Consider the following 27,118-nt stretch of genomic DNA (forward strand, 5'->3'; position numbering starts at 1 on the left):
GGTCGTCTAATTAGCAACAACTATCCTGCATCGCGTGAAATCGGCCCGAACGATGCGCGATTCGCGTCGAATAAAATTTAAAAGCCCGGAGCAGTTAAACAAGGCAGCGTTTTTATCGCGAGAAAGTTCCGCGTCGAATGGCTCTAGCCGCGCGGTATACGAAAAAGGAGCAAGAAACCAGTTTACCGATAGTTTGCCACGTGTTCGGCCGCTAGAGTGAAACAGTGGCAACGATCATCGCGGAGGATTCGCGGCTCCGATTGCCGATCGTGAACGGCACGAAAGTCATTTGCGATCAGGTGTCCAGGAAATATAAAGAAACGGCAACCTGTTCGCGCGGCCGTTGGACAGCCGCGATGAAGATGCGTCGTCGTCGTCGTCGTCGTCGACGTCGCCGGGATCTCTACCAATCGTTTTCTGCGTTTTCTTTCCTCGGGACCGGGTTCTAAAGCGATCCCGGCCGATCGTAATATCTAAATATAGAGCATCGGTAACACAGTAGCAACTGCTTCCAACACCGCAATGCTAAGATAACGATAAGAGTTAAGCCTTGGCGCGAGGTACGATAAGACAGCAGAGAGGTTGGTGGTCCGCGGCTCAATTCGAGCGCGTCGCACGTTTGACAGATTCCAGAAATTGTACGACGGTTCGACGCTCCTCGCGCGACGCCACCAACCGATCCGGATGGATCGTGGAATAGACCGGAATAAGCTAATGGAGCTGAGCGTATTCGACACAGATATTCTTTCGCCCAGCCGCCCAAGTTATTATTTAGCTGGCCTTATCTTATTTTCTGTTTTATTTATTTACTTTAGTTTATTATTTATATTTTATTTTACTCGAACACAATGCTCGATTAATTATAAAGTATAAAAATGTATCTGAATAAGATTTTATTCGAATAAGAATTTATTTGTACAGAAATTCATACGGAAAATAATCGATTTCGATCAAAACGATAAAACGCAAAGTGTTCTTTTTCCATAGTTCGTCGACATATTTCTTCCATATTTCTTTCTCCAAATTTTATAATTTCATTAGTGTAAATATATTCCAATGGAATTATGCGAAGACAGAAACATTCAAGAATAATTATTTAGGGCGGAATAATTGATGACGAATAATGTATAACCCTTATTCCGGAATATATGTATATATGTATAATCGCGAATAAATGGATAGAATAATTTACGACGAATAACGAATAATCGTTGTTCGAACAAGAGATGTACTCGATTTAAAGGAATTCATTGGGATAATTATTTTAGATGAATATTTATATTCGAAATATAATTCAAATGATTCCTAACCCTGTTTTGTATTATAGCATGCAATCTAAAAAGTAATTTAGCCCGCTTAATTAATAAAATAATAATAATAACTTGGTTTAATACAACGTGGAAGAATACAATCAGTATCGAGGATGTCTCGCAAAACGATCGCCTATCGACGTATTCGCAGCACCTTCTCGAGTTTAGAACGCAGCGCTAAGCATTTAGCTCTATACAAGGTGGATCCGAATTCGTCGCACAACCAAGCAGGAGCTGATCCTGCGTGGAAAAATAAGAAGAAAATTTGCTATAACATTTTTTTATCCGGCGCTCCGTTTCTGAGAAAATCGACTTTAAAGTTTGTTCGTCTTCGTGAAAGATTTAGTTGCCGTCTATTTTTCTACCGCAGTTGCCTCCGAACTACCTGCGAACTATGTACAGCCCGTTGGCTCAGAAGTCCGTCGTTTCGTCAGAGGGGCAAGGGAGGCATTCCGCTCGCTCCGCTTGACCTGCACGCCCGTAGTCCCCATTTTTCTGTGACCTCCCGAAACTCTCTTCTATCGGTGAACGAGAAGACCCGCAGCTGATCACGTCTCAGTCGACTTCTTCCGAGCAACGGACAGCGGTAAAAACGGAATGTTTCCGTCATTGTCAATGTTTGTAAAAACTATCTCGGACGGAGGCAACTGCGATAGAAGAATAGATGACAATTAACCCTTAGCGGACGACGACTTTTTCGGCAGAGTCAGGTAGCAGGTCGAGGAGATTTTTGCAAATACGTCGAGTGTCTTATATGGTACGATAAAATGATCTTACATATAAATATTATCTTACAAAAGCGTTATATTTCGTTAGTTTATCTATATTCACACTTCTATGAACATAATTTTACAAAAATTATGATTTGTAGTTTCGTTCGGTGTGATAGTTTATAAAACATTGAGACCAAGATGCATTCTTGGTTTATCTGGACATGATCGCAGAAATAGGTCGTCTCGTGTCTTGCCCCTGGTTTGTTTCGACTGGAACAAACTTTGCAATCTTTCTTTGTGCCAGTAACAATTACATGCAGTTTCCCGTTTAGACGAATTTCGTCAGAGTTGGTCGTCGAACTTGAAGATCTATCTCGTGGTTGACGAAAATCTCCTCTCAATTTGTTGATCAAAATCTTGCGGAAGTTCAAACGTTTAACTGGCTGTTCGTTTCTCTGCCTTTCTACATGTTTGTAGAGAATGTACGAATCGATTGAACGAATTTCCAGTCTCCGGAAAAATAATTTGCGCCACCACTTCAGGGACTTTCTCATAAAACAGTACGTTGGATAATGTTCGAGATAACGAAATTTAACATAAACACCGACCGTCGTCCGCAAAGGGTTAAATCTTTTACACACATGAACAACTTTAAAGTCGATTTTCTCGATAACAGAGCCCCGGTTAAAGAAATGTTACATCAAATTTTGCTCTTATTTTTTCACGTAGAATCAGCCCCCGTTCGGTTGTACTACGAATTCCGGTTCATATCGCATATCCTCAACAGATCGTTGCCTAAAAAATCTGACGCTAGGTGAAAATATCGATTGGCTGCACCGATAGCACCTGGAGCGTACGACTCGGTGGCTTATTTTCGTGCCGAGGGATTTTTGCGCGGGCAGATCGGCAATTTCGACCGTTGCGGCTCTCGCGATCATTCTCGTTACGCCGTTTGCACGTTCTATTATTTATCCGCGCGGCATGTCGACATTATGCCGCGAGACAACTCCGCGAACCGTTCGCAGAGAGTCCGTTAGAATTGCGAAATTGACATGACATTTGCATCTTAATAAGGCGCATAGGATTACCGTGTGCGCGCGAGGCTTCGCTCGAGGATAAAGAAGGATACCCGACGGACTCCAACACGGTTTTCTCTAGCCGCACTGCGTATTGCAACGTAGTAAATCGCGATGGCAGACAGTCTATTCCCTTTGCCAGCTTCCTTTTTACGCGGACCTCGTATATCACCCGCATTATCGATGCAATTCATTTCTGTTTGCCGCTAACGAGTCGCGCGAGCCGACGATGAAACATCGCCTCGTCGCGATTATCGTCCGCGAGGATCGTCTCCGGGACAGGGATCCTTCGGAACGCGCAGCCAGGAAGTGTCACCGGGCGTTAATTCTCAGATTACCGGCGACCCTCGGGCGGGTAAACAAATTGTCGAGGGGACGCCCCTGAGCCACAATGCATCTTGATCGAGGGTGTCGCGGTGAGCGCACTGTTTTATTTTTCTTCGCGCCCATTCGAAACGCGCGCTGTCCTCCGGACGATTCGAGGACGGATTACATTCCGGATTATCGGGGTATCTTCGCCACGCGATCCTGGCTGCCAGCGTCGAAACGATTAGACGCCGACTTAATTGGGTCAAGGGACGAGGGTTTACTGTAGTCCTTTGACGCGCGCGAAACTCATTGACGAAGTGCCAAGGTAAACGCGGGAAAATACCTGTAAGCCGGCAAGTAAGTCATTGGACACATAAGATAACAAAGTATCCTAGAACAGAAATCATATTGTTCGAATAATATTTAAAATCAATCTTAAGCTCTCTATGAGCCCGTCACCAAAATCTTTATTGATCCATGATTATTGAGCATAAACTCATTTGTGCATGTCGCACGTCGCGAACGGTCTACGTTCTTTTAAATTTCGTCATTTTCCGTTCGTTACATCGGGCTTGGTCCCGTTATTTCAATAAATAGGTAATCAAAGTAAATATTGTTCGATAAACAAAAAATGTTTATTAACACTAAAACCGTACCGGACATTAAAGGTGACTCATCTGTGTTGCCTTATGCAAATTACAGTATAGAATTTATTTAGATTTTTCCCGATTTTTATATTATAATATATGTTGAGACGAGTAAATTTATTGTATAGTTATGTCAAGGTTATGTCAAGGTTATGCGATTTTATATAATTTCAATAATTGTAGAATAAGAATTGTCGTACCGGCCATGCCACTGTTACCGTTAAAAAGCGGCTGTTGTTACAATGTTGATTCGCGTATTCTAGCCCGATATACATACGTATATATTGTTATACATTGTATATTTGTAGAAACATTAGGCAAAGATAACTTCAGGAAAAAACAACTTAAGAAAAATGACTTGATTGCGGATTAATGCATTTTGGCTTTTACCGTGTGAAAGTGTTTGTACACCTTTTAAGACGCAACAACTTTCTCAAAACTGAACCAAGTGACTTGCATTTTTTAAAAAATGTAACTACTCTACTGGACTAGTCTACTGGACGATGACTAAAAAGCTTCTTTTTAATTTTGCTATTACTTGGAATGAAAAGAAACAATTAAAAACCCTCGTTTTTTACCTTGTTTATATATACTATAATGAAATATTATATATACCATATATATACTATATATTATTATATATACTGTATATAACTACTATATATACTATAATATACCTATAATGAAAATTTAAAAAGTGCCTTCCGTAGATCTCAGTGACTTGTATGCGTGCTGAAAATTTGATTGAAATCGGTTAACCCAGAGTCAAGCTACAGGCGTTGAAAGATTTAGAAAACTGCAGAATTCTGCTAATTTTTCGTCAAAATCGTGATAAAACTGCGATCTTTACCATCTTTGATTTGTTACAACTCGCAACAACGTCAACCGATTTTGATAAAATTTTCCGCAGGCATATAAGTTACCGAGATCTACGAGAGGCATTTTTTAAATTTCCGTTATAGACTCAGATAAAGAAGTTAAAAAACGAGATTTTTTACTTTTTTTGTCATTCCAAGTAATAGCAAAGTGGCAGACTAGTCCAGCTATCAACTAAAAAAAATTCAGGTCACTTAGTTCAGTTTTAAAAAAGTTATTGCGTTTTAAAAGGTGCACGAATACTTTTGTGGCCCACTGTGTATCGCTTTAAATTAAGGTACTAGCATTAGTTTCATATAGGCTTCCATATAACCGTTATTTTTCGGGTTCTAGATAGATTCTGAAACGGTTTTAAATCTGCATAATGTAAACGAAGCAAGTGCAGCAAATATCAATGAAAAATCGTAAATAAACTCTGGCGAGAAACTTTGAAAGAATAGACACAATGATTTTTGTAAAAACATATCAATGAATTTGTATTAAAATAAATATATTTTTCTTCTATATTTGATTAAAAAAGTCTTCAGTATATAATTTCTATTCGTATAAAAAATAGTTTGGACTCGGCGGTACATAAACTAGAAATGCGATTAGAAATTTTTCGATTACCATAATTTCTTAGAAGGGAAAGAAAATTGATGCTTATTGTGTCCCTAAATTTACTTGAATGCTTAAGTATTGATGACAAGAGATTAGAATTTTATTCAAATTTTACACAGACAGAATATCGTATATTACAAAATTTACACGGACAGAATATCGTATATACTCAATAAGTTGTTATTAGAAATTTTCATGACGAGTCGGACTCGTCGAAGTACGGCAAGGGGTTAATATACCCAGCGAGAGTTATATTCTATGTATAAATTTGCAACACGTGTATCCAGCGAAGATCTAACAGGTCGTGCGATTAACTGGAAGATCTAAAACCGAGTTATCCAAAGGAAAGCACAACGAATACGGGGTTCCAAACACGCTTCTAATCATATTCTTGCGGGGATCTGGCAAGAGGCGATCCCCGTGAGTAACGGATGGTCAACTCGAAAAGCTAAACAGGTGACAATCCTCTTGCGGTGATTCGGGATGCGTGTCGGCTTCATTGGAGCCCTTTTGCGCCCAGCGGATGGTGGATTGGTTGTCGTAGGACCGTGATCGCGACAAAAGGGAAGGGCGCGCGCGAGATCCGGATTATTCCGCGTTTAATTTTTGGTCGGACGCATGCGCCTCGGCCAGGTAACGCATGCGTGGCCTCATCCGCGGCACGACCACCGCCGCCGTCGAATCGTGAGAAGCGGCGAACCATGCCAGGAGGGGGCAGAAGGGGTGCAAGCCGGAGCCGGTGGAGCGGTGCTCATTTTCTGCCATTGTAAATTGATCTATTCAATGGGGCCCGGCATTATCCCGTGCGGTCCACGCATCGTGTGCCCTATGGGGCCCGATACATTCCACGCGAGCCCCGTCTCCGCTCCCTTTTTGCGCGCTGCCCCGACGCTGCCTCTCTTTCTCTCTCTCTTTTTCTTTCTCTCCCTCTATCTTTTTCCCTCCTCTCTCTCTCTCTCTCTCTCTCTCTCTCTCTTTCTGTCTATCTCTGTCTCTGTCTCTCGTCGGGCTCCGTCTGTTTCGACTGGCAGCGACGTAGCAGCGCACGCTGCGCCCCGCTGCGCCACGTTACGCGCGCATTGTTGTGCCCTTTTTTACCAGATGGATCGGCCGTCCCAGTTTTCGTGCCCATCGGCAGGCACTCCGCTGCGAAAATTTCGCTTTCGTCGGCGTCCCGGCGCGCTGCGTTGCGCTCCGTCGAGCCTAAATTAATCGGCCGCCTCGAAAAGAGCATCCACGCTCTTTTGTGCCGATCCGATGTTTTTCAAGGGTTCTCCTGCGGCTAGAGGTGGACGCGAGCCAGTGGAATCGCCTTGTTCGGCGTTGCATCCTCGATGCAAATCCACGTGGACTTACACGCGTGCCCCTTTTCGGAACCGTACTCCATCTTCTTCTGTCGCGTGAAATTTGAACACGTTCATGGGATCACGAAAAAGCAGTATCCTCGCATGACAGATTCCTTGTTTGCCATCCGGCTTTTCATCCCTTATCGAACCGACGCGCCGTCGAAGACTAGCTCGGAAGTCGACAACGACAAAAGGCGAGATCATAGTGATCCAAAACAGATTGTACTCTCTTCGAAAGAAAGATTTCACGATGTTCGTCTTAATATTCCATGTATAGTTAAACCTCTTGTGCTAGAATTTCTTTCACACAGCTATGTACGTTAATTGACACTCCTTCGTCCTTCATAATTTCCCTAATGGAACGAGACAAGTTTTATTTCTCGTAGGGTAAACGGTTATCGTTGGTTTGTTTTATTCTTTTGTATTTTTATTTTTTAATGAACAAATTTCATTTTCTAACGAATATAAAGTTAATTATTTCCGAAAACGTTTCAAGGGCACAGTAATTGGTCACTCCGGTTTAATCGGGTCCACCAACCCCCCAGAAGAATATATTCTTCTACCTTTATTCTTAGATTTTGACAACAGAAGAATGCGATAATAATAACATTTATTAACTAGAAAATGTTTAGTAGATCATGCGCGAAATCTTCGTCACGAGTCTAGCTGGTTATATAGTGCAAGGGGTTGAAGCTTGTCGAAAATTTGCATTCACTCGACCGGGATGCCCGGCACGTTGCGCTTCAGAAATCCGTTCGAGCTGCAGGTACACCGATGTCCCCATGGGGCATCGTACAACTTTCTTCTCCATTTGTTCCGTTCTAGCGTTTGAGCCGCCACTGCCCAATAGAATTTAACGTCGACCGTTATGGAGGTTCGAAAGCGGAAAACGTGGGCGTGCGTATAGCCCATTCGACGGAATTCCGCGCGTCCAGTCCGGCGAGAGCGAGCCTGAAAGGAGACGAGCGACGAAGGACCCGTTGGGATTTATTGGTGCAATTAGAATGCACCTCCGGGGGCATTAAACCCTTGTAAAACGTTGGCCCCCACACTGACAACCTGACTAATAGGACCGCAAGAAACAGCCGTGTCCTCCGCGCACGCTACCTGCTTTTCCACGTCGTAGGTGTGGACGATATTGTCTATGAATCCACACGCTCGCCTTTTTTCTGCTTGAGAAGGCGCCAATTGACTTCCTGGTTCGTAAAAGTGTACCTGGGTTTTCGGTTTTCACACGATTCTTACGGTGGCAGTTACAAAAGTGTGCGTATACACCTTCTAAAACGTAATAATTCTTCGAAAACTCAACTAAACGACTTGAATCCTTTTTAGATGATCGATGGGACTAGTCTACTAATCGATGACTAGAATACCTTTTTTTAATTTTGCTCTTACTTGAGATGACCAAAAAATAAAATACTCCCGTTATTTAACTTTCTTTCTAAGCCTATAACAAAAATTTAAAAAGTGCCTTCCGTAGATCTCGGTAAGATATTATGGTAAACTATAAGGTAAGAGGTATTTTTTATATTTCCGTTATAGGTTCAGATAAAAAAGTTAAATAACGAGAGTATGTACTTTATTTTTTTTTTGTCATTCCAAGTAATAGCAAAATTTAAAAAAAGCATTTTGGTTATCGTCTAGTGGACTAGTGTCCCACTATCACCTAAACAAGAATTCAAGTCACTTAGTCAGATTTTAGAAAAGTTATAGCGTTTTAAAAGGTGTATGAACACCTTTGCGGGCCATTATACGTGTCAGGAGACTCCGCGATCTAGGGTGAACTACTTCGAGTAACTATCTGCAGGATGTATTAATTTTCTTTTGCTTTGGACATGTTAGGTTTTCGCAAAATTATTGTACAAGCGGGAAATTAGGGGTTCCTGAGGTCATTTGAAGTATCTTTTTCCTTAGCGGAATTGCGATCCGCGGCTTCGTTTACGAGTTATTAACGAAAAACAGTGACCACTGAATGGCGAGATTATGAATTTCAAATATACAGGGTGCAGAGAAAATGTTGCCCCTATATTTGTATGTTTATATCTAGCTGCTTTGGAAATGAGATGCAACATTATTTTCGATTTCAATGCCATAACCTATGCGCTTTACCAGTTTAGCAATCATATTATTCACAAAACTGAACAATAGAATTCACATTAAGCGTTGAAAATGTGCACCTTCTGCTTCAGTACATTTTCCGAGCATTTTTCAAAAATTATTAATGATTGCCGGCGCACTCGGTTATTGTAATTTCTTTCCACGCATTTTGTAAAGTCATTTTTAACTCATTCGTCGGCTCGAATGATTGATGGGAGAGATCTTCTATCTTCGATAATAATCATTTTTATTCTCTTTTTCTACGCACCTCCCTTCTTTTTCCCGTGTTCGGTAGTCGTAACAATGTCAGCGTACTTCATTCCACTCTTGTGCAATTCACTAATTGTGATCCGCTCTTTATCGTTTTCCATTTTTCAACTGAAAGAGGATAGAAACGTACGTGAACAGAGACAGAGAAAATACACCTGGACACTGAATATTTTCATAAAGGGACAGAATTTTCTTCGCATCCTGAATTTAACCTGCTGCTAGTTTTAAGAATACAGTAAATAGGAGGATACGATTATTCGCGGGCCTCACGCTTCGTTTTTATAGTTGTTGACAATCGGCGAGGCACCAATAAATACGAATAAATATAAAAACGAGGCACGAACAATCGTTTCACCTCTTTCGAAATTATCCATTTCTGTCTACAAGCTGAGGGACAATTCGAGAGAATTTACTGTAACACTGCAACCGACAACGCATCGCTTTGTACGTACAAATAGGCGAAGTAAGACAACTAAAGCCGAGCTAATCGACTAAGCCAATCAACTAAGAAAGTAATAACAGGGGGAAATGATTAATGATGCATTTGATCGGCGCAGTTGCAAAATAAACTATCAGGCGAGAAGCTATTAGGTAAGAGACTGAGATTTTCCATATTTCTTATCGCCAAGTAACGCTCGATTTTAGAGCAGAACGGAACGAAAAGAGAGCGATACCTGTCCTAGCCGCGAAAGGTAGTTTGCAAAGAAGCGCAACAGCCGGATTATCATAATCGCGATAACGACGGCCCCGTCGACGATCGTTTCGACGCTTAGCTTAAAAGCGTGATCGGCGAAGTCGATGTATCCCGGTTCACCGCCACCCGATTTCACCACGAGAAAGTTTCGATCCGATTGTCCGTCGAGAGCGTCGACGGTTTCGCGAATCTCGAGCGCGGCCGGGAAAAATTTAATAGACCACCGGTTTATTGGCCGGTTTATTGGTCGCTCGCGAATCGATGCAATTAAACGCGATTACAGAGAATTCCGCGGCAGGTTGAACGATCCAGAACCCGATACCGGGCTATCGATGCCTCTCGCGAACCCTGCTTTCTGCTCGATTCGAAGCTAATTAACGAAACGAAACCAAGCGAAGCTCGCGCCGAGGAGTTACCGCGAGCCCGTTCCGCTCGAGCTTATCCACCGGCGAGCGAGCCACCACGGCGGCGGACCGGTTTTCTTCGTCGCGTTGCTCCTCCTCGTTGTCGTCGACGAATTGTCTGTCCGCTGACCTGTCCGGCTGCTGCCGATCGCGTCTCTCCCTCTTCTCTCACCTGGCCTTGCTCGCACGGAAACTATGCGCCGAAATCGCGTGATCCTACAATCGTTATCACCCTCTTGTCCGCTGTCCTCCTCGGGCTCGACGCTGGCTGCCACGTCGGTCATACATGTATCTGGACGACACTGTTCTTTGGTCGAGTTCAGGAACAAGGTGTCGCGTGACGTATTCTAGTCGGAATATGGCATTATTCGAATTGTTTCGAATACATTTTTATCTGTAATAATTAGTCGAATTACAATTATTCTATTCCAATATTATTTATTATAATATTTAATAAGATCCAATCATGATAATATTATAAATAATATTATATTAATTATAGTAATTAATTATTATATATGTATATATACTTCTTCATTTTTTATTCGAATGAATTATTCGAATAGAGTGTAAAATTTTTTCGAATGATAATGCGAATAATTGTTGATCATACTTGTGTATCCGTTCAATTGAGAAACAAAGTTAATTATCAAAATTAATATGGAAGAAATTAGCTAATAAAAAAGTAATTACTTGAACACATGTAGAGGGAACGTTTAGTAACAAAAATGTAACCGAGAGTATGCTTAGAAGCATTTGTAATTTTATTTTTCCAATGTTGTTCGACATATTTTTTAAGGTACTTCCGAATAGTTGTGTTCCTGATTTTATGGATCTTAACGAATCGTGTAAACATCTAAATGATTTATCAGAAATTAGATAATACTTGGATATCTGGGACTAAATGAACCCGATCCCGCCATCCGAGTGTCAACTTTAGTTTTTTCTTTTGAGTGAGCTGCCTTGAAGTTGCAGGGCTTTTAACAAGAATATGTTCGACAAAGAACTAGATTACGCATCGAAGATGAGGATTAGAGAGAAGTAATGAGGAAAATTGATAGTATATATATCTTGATCTTTTGTTATGTACGTATTCGGTTTATCTACTTTCAAATTCTAGAACGGTTTAGAAATCAAAGTAATCTACCCCCTCCCCCCCGCTCCCTTCCTTCCTTCGAACGGGACTCGTCACTCTATTTTTCTCAATTTACCCGTAACATTTCATTCACTGTCCAACGGTTCATGTTATTGCATCATGTTATTGCATCGTTAGCTTGCGGTTTAAGATGTGTCATAATTACACTGCCGATCGTTATGCATTTATAGCTGCTAAAGATCCTCGAAGAAGAACGGAATAGTCATTCGACTGAAATTTTATCCTTCTTAATATAGTAATTATCGACTCGGAACCGTCAGGGTAGCAAATAAAATTGTATTTTATGTGGAGCCAAAGGTACTACTTGATTTTAAGAACGAGAATTTGCATAAGCGTCCATAGGATGATTAGAATATTACACGACTTGTTAAGGAACTACGAGAGTAATTATCCGGTAAAAAATAAAATGCGCAGTACAAGTAATTTCTGTGATAATCGTGGCTTTTGTTGCATCTCACAAATTTCAAGAGGTCGGAAATGCATCGACGCACCCTCCCAATAGAATCGCGAACGCGAAAAAATACGAATACTCGAGGAATTAATCCCACTTTCAATTCCATTTGGGCTGCGGGTCTCGTTGCAATACAAAAATTACTGGACGCCGCGCATCGATCGGGCATCAAAATCCAGCTGTTCTTCGATACGAACCCGTATTCGGCGTGCAAAAATCTTCGCTCGTTGCAACAATGTGCTATGCATTTTCTTTCAACCGTAGAATACCATCTGCGAAGGGGCATTCCGCGGGCACCCATTACGCCATCCTCCACCGTCATAAACGAAACGTTTTTCTTTACAACATCGGGCATCGGCTTGGCGGATTAATTCCGTCTGCTCCGTCGGTATCATTCTCGGTCACGCTTGTTTTACGATCGGTCATGGGTCGCCAAGGACACACAGGTATCGGGAAAGTCAAGGTTCTCTCGAAAAAGTCAACTGGCGGTCCAGTATTCGAACCTTCGGGGTCGAACCTCCCCGGAACAACAATGTCCATCGGTTCAACAAGCTATTGTATCGTTTTATAGCGTGATTTCCCGACCGGGAAGAAGGTACCATTCGGCCGTTATTTTCACGGAGCGACGCGGCACCTCGGGTCAGAGGGTGCCGTAAAATTTATGCGGCACGCAATTCGTTTTACTGCGAACAGACAAAATTCTGGGCGTCTCTCGAAGCTTCTCTTGGGAAATATTCTTCGAGAATGTCCCTAATAGTTGCATAAAAATCGTATATTGTTTCAACCTATTCGCAGTGAATTAAATGATTAGTTTAGATCTTGAATTAGCATTTTTCAACGCTCGGACCACTCACTAAAGCTGTATAAATATAACTATATATATCTAGAGCTCTCTCTCTCTCTCTCTCTCTCTCTCTCTCTATATATATATATATATATATATATATATATATATATATATATATATATATATAGCTCTAGATATCTAAACTATTTAACCTACTTTAAATTACACAATTATAAATAATGTAAATATGAAAACATTACGAAGTAAAATCGGCATCAGAATCGGTATCAAACTCACGATTAGTATGGGACCAGCACAATGTTTTTCATAATTAATTGAAATTTTGTCGTATTACGATTCGGACATTTTATTCGCTGATTTCTATGTTTACATAGTTAATGTAGTTAATGCATCGATCATTCTGTGCGCCATTAGTAGACTGTGGTTAAATTAATCGTAAAACGTAGAGACTACGTAAGACATTTATCTCTTTTCTTAATAAATGTAATACAATGGTATTCTTGAATCGTCTAAATTGTCTAAATCTCGGTAAAGATTCCAGAAAAAGAATGTAATTATTATATCTTTCCACCTAGAATAGTCACTCGTCCCATTGCACACCGGTACCTTGGCTTCGCGGATCGTTTCATACCGATTCGGCGGAGCTGGTGTTCCGAGGGATTATATAATTTCCGCGGGCATCGAGAGGAGCGAACCGAAAGGAGAGGGCTTGGAGCAACATCGGCGGAAGCCAGCTGCTTCGTATATCTCTCGGCAGGATCGTCGCGCGCCACGATCTCCTCTGCATTAGACGGCTCGTCCTAAACAGACGCGAGGCGGGTGCCGGAACGAGAGCATTCTCTAAATATTATCGCACAATATTTTTATCCCGCCGGATAAGTTACACGTATAACCCCCGGCCACCGGAATCCCGAGACCAGCTCTATATCCCTCCCGTCGCTATTTGTTTTCCCGCGCCGCTGCTCTGTCTCCCGTCTTTTCTCTTCCGTTTCGAAAATTCCTCTCTTCTTTTCCACGGCGTCCGATTTATTTTTACGCGGCGAGCGATCGGAATTCGCGTCCGGCACCCCGGAAGAGCCGAGCAACTCGAACACGAAAATGTATTTTCGCTCCATTCACGCGGAGTCGCGCAATATATATGGACGATCTGGAATATTTAATCGTCGGGAGTAGCATAGCGTTAATGGCGTTTCTATTGCTTTATACATATGCATGGACTCAATTAGCTGTCACTCGGGGCGCCCCTGGTCTGTTCAACATCTAATCGGCGCGATACGCCGCGCTCGGGCCGCTATCGGGCTCCGGGACTTTCACGTGCCTGTAATCGTCTTTCCGGAAAAATTAGTGGCCGAGTGTCGACAGAAGGGCCCATTTTTTACCGGGATCATGTCCCCACCGGATTACTCTGAAACGGGACGAGGATCTAGTTCGACCGGCTGAGAAACTTTAAACCGGACAGTTCGACTGTTTGAAATTACCAACAGAATGAATGGCGCGAGGGAATTCGGTTTTCTCGAACGGTTTGTCGAATTCTATACTGGAATAGCTGACCTTTTGAGTCAGCGTTTCGGTGGCGTTCGTTTTTTACCACTGAAAATTTCAGGATGCAAAGGACGTTTTTATAGCCGGGCATCGCGAGACCGGCTAGAATGAAATTCCGTGGAAGATTTTATAAAATTAAATGCATAAAAACCCTATCGCCGCAGCCACTTTTTAATTTGTTCATATTTTATTACGGGCACACCGGCTTTTTTCGCGCGCGTGTCGGAAAAACGATAGTGCGCTGCGACGGGAGTGAAACTCGTGACAAGAATATTTAAAAATACCGCCGCATTATTATCGACTTATTAAAATGATTCCCAATCGAAGTACAATGAGTATAAAAAACAGTAGTTACTTAGTTACAGTAGTTAAAAATAAAATTATGTTCTTTTATTTTTTTCATCCGAGCTTATAACGAAAATATAAAAATTGTGTTATTCTCACGATTCTTGGTCGAGTGCTACGGAAAACTGTGATTTTCGATATCCTTAATAGTTTGTAGCTCATAACAACGTGAACCCGCTTTGATAAAATTTTCAAAATGCATGTAAGTTACCGAAACCCACAAAAAGCATTTTTTAACATTTTCGTCAGCTTTTTATTTCCATAATCATTCCAAGTAATAGCAAAACTAAAAGAGCGATATTTTAGTTATCGCACAGTAAACCAGTCCCTCCGACATCTCCGAAAAGTTCCAGTAATTTGGTCCAGTTTTAAAAAAGGTTACACCGCTTTAAAAGGTGCGCGAATACTATTTCACCCTCTGACAATTTTTATTTTGCGCAGGCAGTCTAACGATTGTCCGCGCGGAGGCCCTCCAGAACCGACGATAAAAAGCGCTGAACTTGTCGAACTTTCGACATTGCTGTTTTCTGGCAGGGTAACGTAAAGCTCGGAATCGCAGCGAGCGACACAAAGATGCTGACGCGAATGGAAACGATACTACGACGGTTTGGGAGGGAGCAAAACGCGGAGACGGGTCTGCTTACAATTTGTAATCGACGTGGCTACCTGCACGCTCAGGGATCGGCGAAAAAGCACGGTGACAGGACCCTGCAAGAACTAGTTCCCCCCTACGAAGAGTTGACAGTATTTTTGTGCGGCGTACGAGAGACGCCTTCATTACCTATACACCCGATGCGAGCGAGAGGAACTCCCATTCAGAATTCAGACTCATGAATACGCGCCGGGTCCCGTTCTCAGAAATCGCGGCTCTGTTTCGTGCCGAGCCTCTTCGGAGTCCAACGGCAGAAGCAGCCAGCGGCACCAGCCCCCTTACCATCGGTGATCGTAATTCGATTTTTGCTTTTGACTCGCGTTCTTCGGGGTAGGATTGCTTTTTGCCGCCGCGGCTCCCTTGAATATTCTAGCCGTCACCGGAGGTGAATTGAGACCAGAACGGTTCTTCTATCTGTTATTGCTGAAGCTGGACGTCGAAGCACCGAGATCTACTTTTTGATCGTTCGGAAACGGTCAGATGTTTATTAACTCTTTGGACACGAGTGGCTACTTTGAGGCACCACCAAAAATTTCTATACCACGTTTCAAAATCATTTTGACATCACCAAATCTGTTTTGTACGAATTTCATATGAAATATATATATATTTTTTAATATAAATATATTTTGGCTGAATTTCATACGAATAAAATTCAATGGATCGTGTCAAATGATTTGGAGCTATGATAGGTTCGAGTGCAAGAGGCACCTATAAGGGTAAATATGTAGCTCCGTTTCACAAACGCCCTCGAAGTTAAAAAGAAAGAAAACTATACAGATAGTTAATTGAATGCTTGAGTTATGACTCAAACAATGCCGTATACTATTTTTCATTTTGATTAATTGAGCCGTTTATTTTGAAAGTGGCATAAGTCACTTTTTCAAAAAAATCGAGTTAATGGTAACACTAATTACAATTGAACGGTATCTTTTCATTCTAAAAATATTTGCAATCAATAAGTTGAGAACTATTGAGATTTGTTCGAGAGAAGTTTTGCTAATTAACGGTATAACAAACATGTTTATTTTGAAAGTGGCGTAAGTCGCTGTACTCGGGAAATTAATTGCGGGGCTTAGTGTAAAAGAAATAGAAACGTGTGATAAGTGTGTGTGAAGTATTGTTTTGATAAGTGCGAAAGAGAATAGTGCAGTTTTGTAAATTATATTATAGTGATAATAATAACATAATAATATAATAGGAATGGATCCGTTATACGCTGGATCTCGTCCTGTTTCTTCAGCAAAATACAAAGACACGATGGACTTGCTTAATTATATACCCCCAATATACCACAGTTATTTGAAAAATTTGAAACGAAACACGATTTCCGAGGACTTAATCACTCCTATTGATGACGAAAATTAAATTGATGTATATTTTCATATAAATTATTTATACTTATGTTTCAAAATGTACTAATTATTTTTGTATTTTATGAATATTAAAATAAAAAATACTTAAATCAAACCTTTATATTAAATATGTTCATGGTATAAATTATTATTATATATGTAATTTATTCAACAATTTTAGTAAATCACTGTCCTTTCAAAACACCACTTCGGTAAAATACGTCGGACAAAATTAATATATGTCAGTGATTTTTCTAAACTATTTATTTTGAAAGTGGCATAAGTCACTTTTTCAAAAAAATCGAGTTAATGGTAACACTAATTACAATTGAACGGTATCTTTTCATTCTAAAAATATTTGCAATCAATAAGTTGAGAACTATTGAGATTTGTTCGAGAGAAGTTTTGCTAATTAACGGTATAACAAACATGTTTATTTTGAAAGTGGCGTAAGTCGCTGTACTCGGGAAATTAATTGCGGGGCTTAGTGTAAAAGAAATAGAAACGTGTGATAAGTGTGTGTGAAGTATTGTTTTGATAAGTGCGAAAGAGAATAGTGCAGTTTTGTAAATTATATTATAGTGATAATAATAACATAATAATATAATAGGAATGGATCCGTTATACGCTGGATCTCGTCCTGTTTCTTCAGCAAAATACAAAGACACGATGGACTTGCTTAATTATATACCCCCAATATACCACAGTTATTTGAAAAATTTGAAACGAAACACGATTTCCGAGGACTTAATCACTCCTATTGATGACGAAAATTAAATTGATGTATATTTTCATATAAATTATTTATACTTATGTTTCAAAATGTACTAATTATTTTTGTATTTTATGAATATTAAAATAAAAAATACTTAAATCAAACCTTTATATTAAATATGTTCATGGTATAAATTATTATTATATATGTAATTTATTCAACAATTTTAGTAAATCACTGTCCTTTCAAAACACCACTTCGGTAAAATACGTCGGACAAAATTAATATATGTCAGTGATTTTTCTAAACTATTTATTTTGAAAGTGACTTAAGTCACTTTACCGTAATGAAAAGCGGTGATTTTTTAATGTTTATACGAAATTATTTATACTGAGAAAAATATCAGTATCCTGAGATAACAAATACAAGTAAATCTTCTCGAAAGTTAGCATCCATATTTTGAAACGTGTTAAAACGCAAACCCTTAAATATATCGACTTAAGAACAAAGTGATTTATGCCACTTTCAAAATAAACGGCTCAATTATTGACTCATTGATTTCAGAGTGAAGCCCATCTCAAAATTATTATTTTACAGCGCTGTTGTTTTCTTAATTTAACTAATTGCTGGTGGGAGTAATTGTACTAGGCATGTATTCGAATTGTGGACAATTTCATTTCAATATTATTAATTTTCGTTAATTTGTAACAACTGACTACTAAACTGAAATTCTAATTTAAAACAACAAAATGATACACGCAATATGGTGAATAGGTATTGCATTTTGGATAACGGAAAGATTCATTTAAACATAACATGTTGTTTATATTATATGTTTCGATAAATCGACGATTGAATCAATGAAATTAATCGTCAATCGTTATGAACAGCAATACTTCGATCGTTAATTGCGATTAATGATTGAAACGAATGTAATCGTTAACTGCGATTAACGATGAACGATAGTAATTCAATCGTTAGTCGCCGATTAGTTTTTTGCCCGACTCTGCATACCATACCTGACCGTGACGACATCGGTGGAGTGCCCTAAATAACGGTTAAAGTGTAGCTACCTGCGAGAAAATTCATTTGTAGGGATTCGCGAACGACGTTCTCAGGACTCGGGATCACCGAGAAGTCGAGAGAACCGAGCGAACGTTTCGATTTGTTTTCGGAGAAACTGGTTCTCGCGGAACAGGATTATTCAGTATTTATAAAGCTGTTCGTATCGGCATTAATCTTCAATTAGATGGCAGCGCTCGATAGACAAGGACTAAGTGACACTAACACACGCTTCGCCTAACTCTTAATGCATCGGCGACTCGATTAATGCTAATTCATGCAAATTGACCCGTCATAGAAGCATAATCTACGGAATCGGTGCAAAAACTTCCCAACAAATAATGAATTTATTCACCCGAAGTTCAAGAACAGTCTGAAGACAAACTCCACAGAGCGCGCCGGTGATTCTGCGCCGGGAAAATTACAATCGCGTTTACGACCGCTGTAAAAAAGTAGAGCTTCGCAACGATTCCTTGGACTGTTGTTACCGTCGCACAAGGCTACGCTTTTCAGCCGTCGAAACTCACGTGATTTTCGCTTTAGGTCGCCGCGACGAGTTTCAAATACTTTCATTCGATGCTCGGCAATTTTTTTTATCAACACCCCGGAATAATTGCCGCGCGGATTGCTTCGATGCAAATCGATCTCGACCGAATTATCAACTACACCTCGACGTCTTCGAAAATCTTGCGGATTCGAACTTGGCACCGTTCCTGTATCCGTCAACTTCATCGACATTTGTCGTTCGCTCGGTTCCCCCTCGGCGCGTCGATGCGAGTAGCTCGCGTTTCCAGTAAGAACTCGCGGGTCCAATTAAGACCGAGGCAACCAGTCGGGCGGGGATGCACCGTCTCCCTTTTGTTTCCATTCTGATCGGCACTACGCGGCGCCATGAAAATGCTTGAGAATCCCGTGGTTAGTTTCTTTCCGATCTCTCTCTCCCTCTATTTTTCTCTCCGTCGCGCTTTCGTTGCTGTTCATCGTCTGCTCGCGGCTAAGAGAAGGAAAAAAGAGAGAGAGAGAGAGAGAGAGAGAGAGAGAGAGAGAGTTTGAGAGAAGAAGGAGACAAAGAGGGAGAGAATTCCATCGCGTTCGCCGACGCGTTTCCGTTTCTATACCGACGAATTGAACAGTGGGGGTCCAATTAAGAGGAAGCACGCGAAGGAAATCGCTTAGAGAAAGACCGGCTGGAACGGCGAACCGTGAGCGCAGGCGGCCCTCGACCGCGGGGTAGAAACGAAACGACGGAAACGAGGAGAGGATTTCGAGCGGCGGAACAAAGATCGAGGAATATATAGAGTACAGACGGTCGAGCCTGTGCACGCGTACGCAGGCCGGTGTGCGCGCGCGTGTACGCAGCCATCCGAGATACGATCGTTTCTATAGTTTTAATACCGCAATTACCGAGTCTAATTATCAAAGCTTTTAACCGTGTGCCCGTGTGTTACAGATCAGACAAGAGAAACCATACTACATCGCGGATCCGGAGGTGGACTCGCTGGTGAGTATTTCCTTATTTGCCCCTGCTGTCGCGAACCCCATCGACTCAGCCCCTCCATCGTTCCTCCCCCGGTTTACCTACCGGCGATCATTTTTTATTTGTCCCTTTCCTCCTTCGCCGGGCTCCTCCTCTTCCTATTCGCTCGGCCGCGAAACGCGCGCTCGCCTCGTTTGCGCCTAATCATTCAATTTTATCTGAGGATCGCGCGCGCCGGGATACGTTCGGCCACCCGGCGTGCTTGCTTTTGCGCGGGCAGCACGAGGCGCGCGTTCGTTTTCAGGAATGACGATAGAAAAGCTGTCTCGGAACGCCGCCCCGAGACGGGAAGCGTATAATTGTCGGCGGAAATTGTGGGAAGACTCTGCGCTGGAAAATCAGACCGGGCGCGCCTTTCACGAACGCGAAACATTGTTTCCGCGGTTGCGCTCCGGGATTTAGATAGAACGGAACGATACTCGGCCGCAGAACAAATCTTTTTGTAATTTAGATTCGTTTCTATAACGTCCCGCTCGCATGCTTCCCGTTCGCTGGCTCGTTCGCCGCGAGCGAAGCTCGCGGATTTTGCCACCTCCGCGCCAACGGGGGTTGCGATCGCTTTTAATTGCATCAAGCCGCGCGATCGTGCAATTGTTTAAGCGGTGCTCGCCGGTATCTGCGGCGCTATCTTTTTCACGCGAAGCAACCTGAACGCGGAGATCGTTGCGTATCGATTCCGGCCAATGATTCTCATCGCGAGCTCAGTCTCCGTGACTGACCCGGCGATTTCAACGCTAGAGCGCCATGCAAAACGACATCCCGGTAATTAGACGAAAGAAACGCTGGGTAACGCAGCTTTGTTTCCTCCAGGCGGCCACTCGAATGGCAGGCCTTCGAGACGCCGGACGAAGAAATACTTCAAGCTACTCTCCGCGGTCCCCGATCGAGATAACGGATAGTGGGCCTTTTTAAATAACTCGGGCGTATTCCCTGTCGGACAAGGACAAAAGCCCATCGGTACTGCGCTCAATGTCGATCCACCGTTACCGTCTCTTCTCCGAGAAGCTTTTGGTCTTTTGCCGGTAACGAACCTTTTCTTCGTTATCGTTCCTTATCTAGCCGAAATAATTATCGGGCATGCACCGACTGCCGAAATGCAAATTGCATTTCGAACTCTCTGGAATCCCTGATTCTAGACTTATTCGTTGGTTCGTTGACAAATTAAATGATATATCCGAGATATAATTTTCTAATCGAGGAGTACGGGTAACGAAATGGATACTAGAAATATCTGCTCATATCGCGTGTATTCAAAATACAAAATTATGATTTAAGTTTCAATGAATGATATCGTGTGTCCAGAATATTTTCTATTTTTGTTGAGATTCTCTTATATTTATATTAGATAATCGATCATTAAAAGCTCACGTTAAAGTCCCCGTTTTTGGTTCAATAATTCTAACTTCTATTTTATTGTGTTCGAATGTTACGAATAAATATATTTCCATTTACTTTTTACAATTAATTATTTATAGATTAATTATTATTGTTACTGTAATATTATTACGTTTACGTCAATCGGATATAAAACTTTTAGTAACATATTCATCGGTAGTACATGTAGGAATATTAATTGGAAGTGCATTAACATTTTATAAAATTTCCGTATTTTTGGCGGGTGTGTTACTATAATCGTTCACACCGGTCATGTTCATCTGGATTATTTCATTTAGTTAATTCAAGTTATCGAGACATATTAGTTGCACAAATGCACGTTCAAAATTGTGATCTCTGGTGCGGCCCGAGGGCGGGCGATCTTATTTTGTCGGACGAGGAGGATCCAGGAAAATTTTCGGCGCCGACTATAATTCAAAATTGGATGTATCCGGGTGTGTTAATGGTGAACCGGTGTACGGGCGTTTCGTTTTTCGTCGGTCGGCGGGTCGGGCGGGGACGGCAGCGCGAAGGGAGAAGGAAAACGAACCACGGGGATGCATTTCGTTGACGTTGTTCGCATCGTTGCCCTCAATTTTTCAAAATGTCACGCCCGTTATCTGAGCTGTCATGACGGCATCGGTCCGCGCGCAAACATCCACGGAAAGGTGTACCCAGACTCGCATCTACCGTGCGTTCTCTCCCGCTCTCTCTCTCTCTCCCTCTTTCTCTCTCTCGCTCTTTCTCTCTTGTCACAACTGTCGGTCGGTCTCGATCTGTTGAAACAACGAATGAAAAAAAAGGGATCCGTCGAAATGAAAAAAAAAAAAAGGAACGAAAATACCGGGAAACGAAAAACCGGAAAACACGAGGACGCCGCGTCGGGGATGCAGGAGGAGCATTGCGCGGTTGCTATGCGGCAGGTTGCGCAGACTATTATGCATCCGCAACATTAAATACAATATCGATGCCCCACGCCCACGTCGCACGCGATCCGCCATCTGAATTCGAAAGAGAAACGCGACCGACTCCGCAGCGCCGCGTACTTCGAGAAACTTCGCGCGAAAACCGAGACGAGAATGTTTTCTGGAACGTCTGGCATCCTCTCGGAGACCGCGGAGACGATTAAATTGAAAGTCGAAATGGGAAAGTTTCGCATCGAGGCTCGTTAAAAAAGTCTGCGGAGAATTTCACGAAAGGATGAGCACGATTTTTTCAGCGCCCAAATTAACCGCTAATTGGCGTTTTATTATTTCATAGTTCCAGTTTATTATGTTTAATGGTTACGCGTTAAGATCGGCATCAGCACGCGCACAGGCGTCACGAATACATTCGAGAAAACCGCCTGGAATGTCTTAACACGCGTGATTCGTATTTCGAGTCGCGCCGCCGGAATGTCTTTCTTCGCGAGGAAGGCCGAATTTGTCTCCCAGCGAGTCCTGCTAGCCGACTATCGAAACAAAACGACCAGCCTGTAAATGAGTTACGACCGTCGGCCATCATTGATCCAGTTACGGTCACTATCATTACACCTGTTGCTAAGAGCGCGCGGTGATTCAAAGCGTTTCGTGCCGGCGCGGCTCGGCGCGGCTGCTTTTAATAAACGTTTCCTCGCGATCCCAATTGCGCCTGCATAAATACACGCCTCCGACAATGGCCGAGCAATTACCGAGCAACGGGCCAGCTTCCCCTGGGGTCTTTCCGAAACGCGTTTCGAACTCCTTTCGTCGTTGGACTCTCGGTCGACGCGCGAAACCTCCGTCGGCGAGGATCGGTCGAGAAAAAGCAACGGCGCGGAATCTAATTCTAAGCGGGGAAATTTACGGACATCCGAGGTTGCTATGCCGGCACGGCGGGGAGGTTTCTCGAATCAAAAATCGCAATCACGGGGCCGCAGGAGCCGGGTTCGCAGCGGCGAGCCGAGCCGAGCCGAGCCGCGCCGCGCCGCCAGAAGCTGGCGTGGCTTCATTACGTCCGTGGCAAATCGCAATCTACGAGCAATGAGCTTCTATCGTAAAGAACAGGCACGTAACGCTCGTGGTTTTTGCTCGACCCGCCCTTCTCCCTCGATTCTTTCTCCCTTCGCCCGTCCCTGCCCCCCTCGCCCTTTACCGAACAGCTCTTTCACTCTCCGTTCCCGGCGTTTCTTCTCCTCCCGGCGCGGCGGGCCGCAGTCCCTATCTCGAACCGGCCGTCGATCGAACCGAGCTTTTTGCCGATAATTTCGCGGAATGGGAAAGCCGAGATTGCCAGGCGTTCCGGAAGTCTTCGGAGGATATGACGGGGCCCCGAGGCTCGAGGATATTGCATAGGTGGAGGGTTTCCAGGGGCTAGAGGATGTCACGGTCCAGCGAGCGAAACGGCGAGATCTGCCGTGGAATTTGGAGCAGCTGCATTTTCAGGGACCAGGGGGACGGTGAAATTTTGCGAAAAAGGGGGCTCCATCGAATGGAAACTGTTGCGCGCGAAACGCTCCTCTCATTGTCGGCGAGAATCGTGTGATTTCTGGCTTAATCGTTCGTCGAATCGATTGGCTTCGTTATTCCGAACGAATTTTCCGCCACTTTGCTATCCATTGTGGCCGCTGGTTTCGTCAGTAAATTATTCAGTATTCCCTTTGAATGCCGATCATTCAGTTTCCTGGAACATTCTAAAGAAATTACGACACGATGCCAGCAGTTTAAACCCTAGACTACTAGGAGATTCGATTTTCTAGTAGCGAATCTAACGCTCGAGTACTTCCGCGGGATGGGTTTGTAACCACACGCGTATTTATATTTATTTATTTATAAACGGGAAAATCTATTTAAGTACATAATACTAGGTATCAGTGCGATGGTTGCAATAGGTGTAGACTATTGCTGTTTTGTCGTTCGGCTAAATAAATAAGATATATAACCGGATGTGTTTATACATATAATAAATATTATATTATATTTTATCGTGTTTTTTTCGAAGATATATCAGTCTTTTATTTTCGCTGAAACAACTATTTTCTAAATATAAAACCTGCACAGATATTTGCAGTTTTTTTGACTCGTACCTAAGGATTCAGCCAATTTTTGACACCTACAAGAGTACGACACATTTTATCAGAAATTCTTCTTCTTCTTATTATTATTATTATTATTAACGAACAACGTGTAATACGGTTCAATGTTTCGTCCATGTCAATGTGAATCTGAAAAATACACGCACCACCAGAGCGCGGTTAAATTGTTACATGCTGCGTGCAGTGCACGGTATTATGTATCAACATCTGCCGTAGCTAAAGAGTTAAGTTTGGAATACTGTTTTCTCGTAAGAGCAACTAGCGAGCATCGATGAATCAACAGGCGCTGTCTATGTCCTCTGGATATTAAACATGGTAGAAACGAGTCGCAGAAAAACCACAGATCGCTTAAGTTTTAGGCATGTCGGAATGCAAGGCTCGCGGTATCTTGATTGTCTTCCATGGCTCTCGCTTTCATTAAGCATTCGCGTCTCGTTCTTCGATTAAGACGTGAAGTAGAATTCTTCGAGAAGTAATGGTTTCATTCTGCGAGTAGCCACCGTGAATAGCGTTCCCTACCGGCGCCTTTAACCTTCGGCAAGAACAAGCAGAACGGGGTCGGCGTTGTTCCAAGCCGAAAGCGGCGCGTACAATGGCGGACGCGGTAAAATCGTGTAGCAAACAGCTCCTTCTCCCGATTCACCGAAGGTCAAGGGTTTCCCCGGGGTTAAAAGCGAGAAGAATCCTCGTCCGCCGAGGGCGAAGTCTTTTCAGCGCGGAGAAAGCGCTCCATTCTCTTCGGTGGAATCCGTGTTTTCCGTTGGCGCGCGGATCTTATCTGGGACGCTCCGATGGAACGATAATGTCCTGTTTTCTAGGGGACCTTTTTCGGCCCTTTCTTTCCGCGGCGGACTTCATCGGTGCTTCTCGAACTCCCATTTCGAACGGATGCGCGCCATTTTGTCCGCGATCTCGGATGCGTTCCGAGCAAATTTTCCGTCCGGTTCTCAAATTTTACCAGTGCGGTTGGATCCGATTGCTTTCTGAACTTTCAAGTTCTTTCTCTTACTCGGAGTTCAAGGGTTTCAGACAAGAATCGTGCCAAGGATACTGTGCCAACGCAATTTTTATTCAACGCGGCGTCCTTATCAACAGCTGCAAATACGAAAAGCCCGCAAATATCGAATAGTCTATTTCCAACTGTCTTCGTCGTTCGATATTGAACGAACGGAGCCACATTATGGTGAACATTATTTATGTTTCTTCAAACTTAACGCTTTAAGTGATCAACCCGCGACAGTCCCGAGCTCTTGTAACGCCCGCATGGTGCTCGATAACGTTTATTTAAAATTTCAACGTGCCCGGATCGAATATTCTCATATATATTTTTCCTATTTCTTCGCTTTTCGTTTAATAAAAAGACTACGTTATTTGGCAAAGCATTTTATAACAGAACGAAATGATAGACAATTTTAGCACAGATGCTTCAACATCGCAGATCGCTTAGAGAATTAAGGCTGTTATGGAAATGCGATAAACGAACCGGTCCCTTGGACGCAACCTATCACTATTTTATCACTACTATCTGGCACATAATTTAATTGTGCCTAATTTACTACCATTTCTACGGTCTATTTCATTATCGGTTTATCTCGGCAACAACGGCCGAATTCATACTATCAATCGCTCGTTCATTCGTCTCAGTCGCTCGTTATACACAAGCCTCATTCACACCTGCTTAAGCCTATTTCGCATGGCGTTCCCACTGACAAAGACGAATGCGAACAATTGCTGACTGATTGATCCTCGAAGATGGCGGATTCCAAATAAATTGGCTTTCAATTTTTGTATCGCAACATTTTGACAATTTCCGCCACGAAGATCGTTGAACGCGTCGTGGGCGGACAAAACGACGTCTTTCCGGGGTTTTTTCGGAGACGTCGTAAACGAAACGAGGGAAAGAAAGATGGCCAAACGGTCGCCTTTTACCACTGGACCGTGTCGAGGAAACGCGCGAGGGCCTACCGGGGCCCGTTCAAGGGCCTCCCCAGCACACGCGGGGATTATAACACACGCTTTCATAATATTCGCATTAGCATAAGCGAGAAATGAACCAATGAGATGCTAATTGCCGCTCTTGCGTTTCGAGAATAATTATTACCAGGAGAGCGCACTCGGCTGCCGGCGTTCGTGTCATGCGGATCCCCTCGAAACCGAAAAGAAACCTCTTCCGGCGTGATTCGTCTCGGCTCTGACACGAGCATCCCCGAAATAATATAATATCGAATTATATGGAAAGAGGAGCCATTGTTCGATCAACCGAATTTCCCGTTTCCATTTTATTTAGCTACCAACTTAGAATCATTCATTTATAAGCTACTAGGTCACTTATAGATAGATTGCAGATTTTTATGTAATATAAACATTGTCTGTATTAACTGCAAGAAATAGAAACTAGGTACTAAGTTCAATCTCACTTTAATAACTTTAATAGATTAAAAGCATTTCAAATTCTTCTAATCATTCTTCCATTTTAAATTGCAACCATCCAATTTTGTCATAAATGCATAATATTCGCTATAAGTTTGGTTACAAAGAATGAAGTGACAATTTTTAGAAAATTAATTGCAGGAAATAGAAACTAAATAGTAAGTCCAATTTTACTTTAATGACTTTAATAGATTAAAAGCAAGGCACTGACATTTCTTAATTCTTCTAATCATTCTTCCATTTTCAATTACAACCGTTCAATTTTGTCATAAATGCATAAAATCCGCTATAAGTTTG

At 42.4% G+C, this 27,118-nt stretch overlaps 1 protein-coding gene across 4 annotated transcripts in view; it reads left to right on the forward strand.

The window, feature by feature from the left end:
• Positions 1–27,118, forward strand: part of hth (Meis homeobox homothorax) — a 666,356-nt gene that overhangs the window by 36,423 nt on the left and 602,815 nt on the right. For all 4 annotated transcript variants that reach the window (XM_033482431.2, XM_033482432.2, XM_033482434.2 and 1 more), the window contains exon 4: positions 19,879–19,929. In XM_033482431.2, the coding sequence (XP_033338322.1) occupies positions 19,879–19,929 (51 nt within the window). The remainder of the gene's footprint in view (positions 1–19,878; positions 19,930–27,118) is intronic.

This window comes from Megalopta genalis, unplaced genomic scaffold (assembly GCF_051020955.1).
Source record: "Megalopta genalis isolate 19385.01 unplaced genomic scaffold, iyMegGena1_principal scaffold0020, whole genome shotgun sequence".
In the NCBI taxonomy this organism is placed as follows: Eukaryota; Metazoa; Arthropoda; class Insecta; order Hymenoptera; family Halictidae; genus Megalopta; species Megalopta genalis.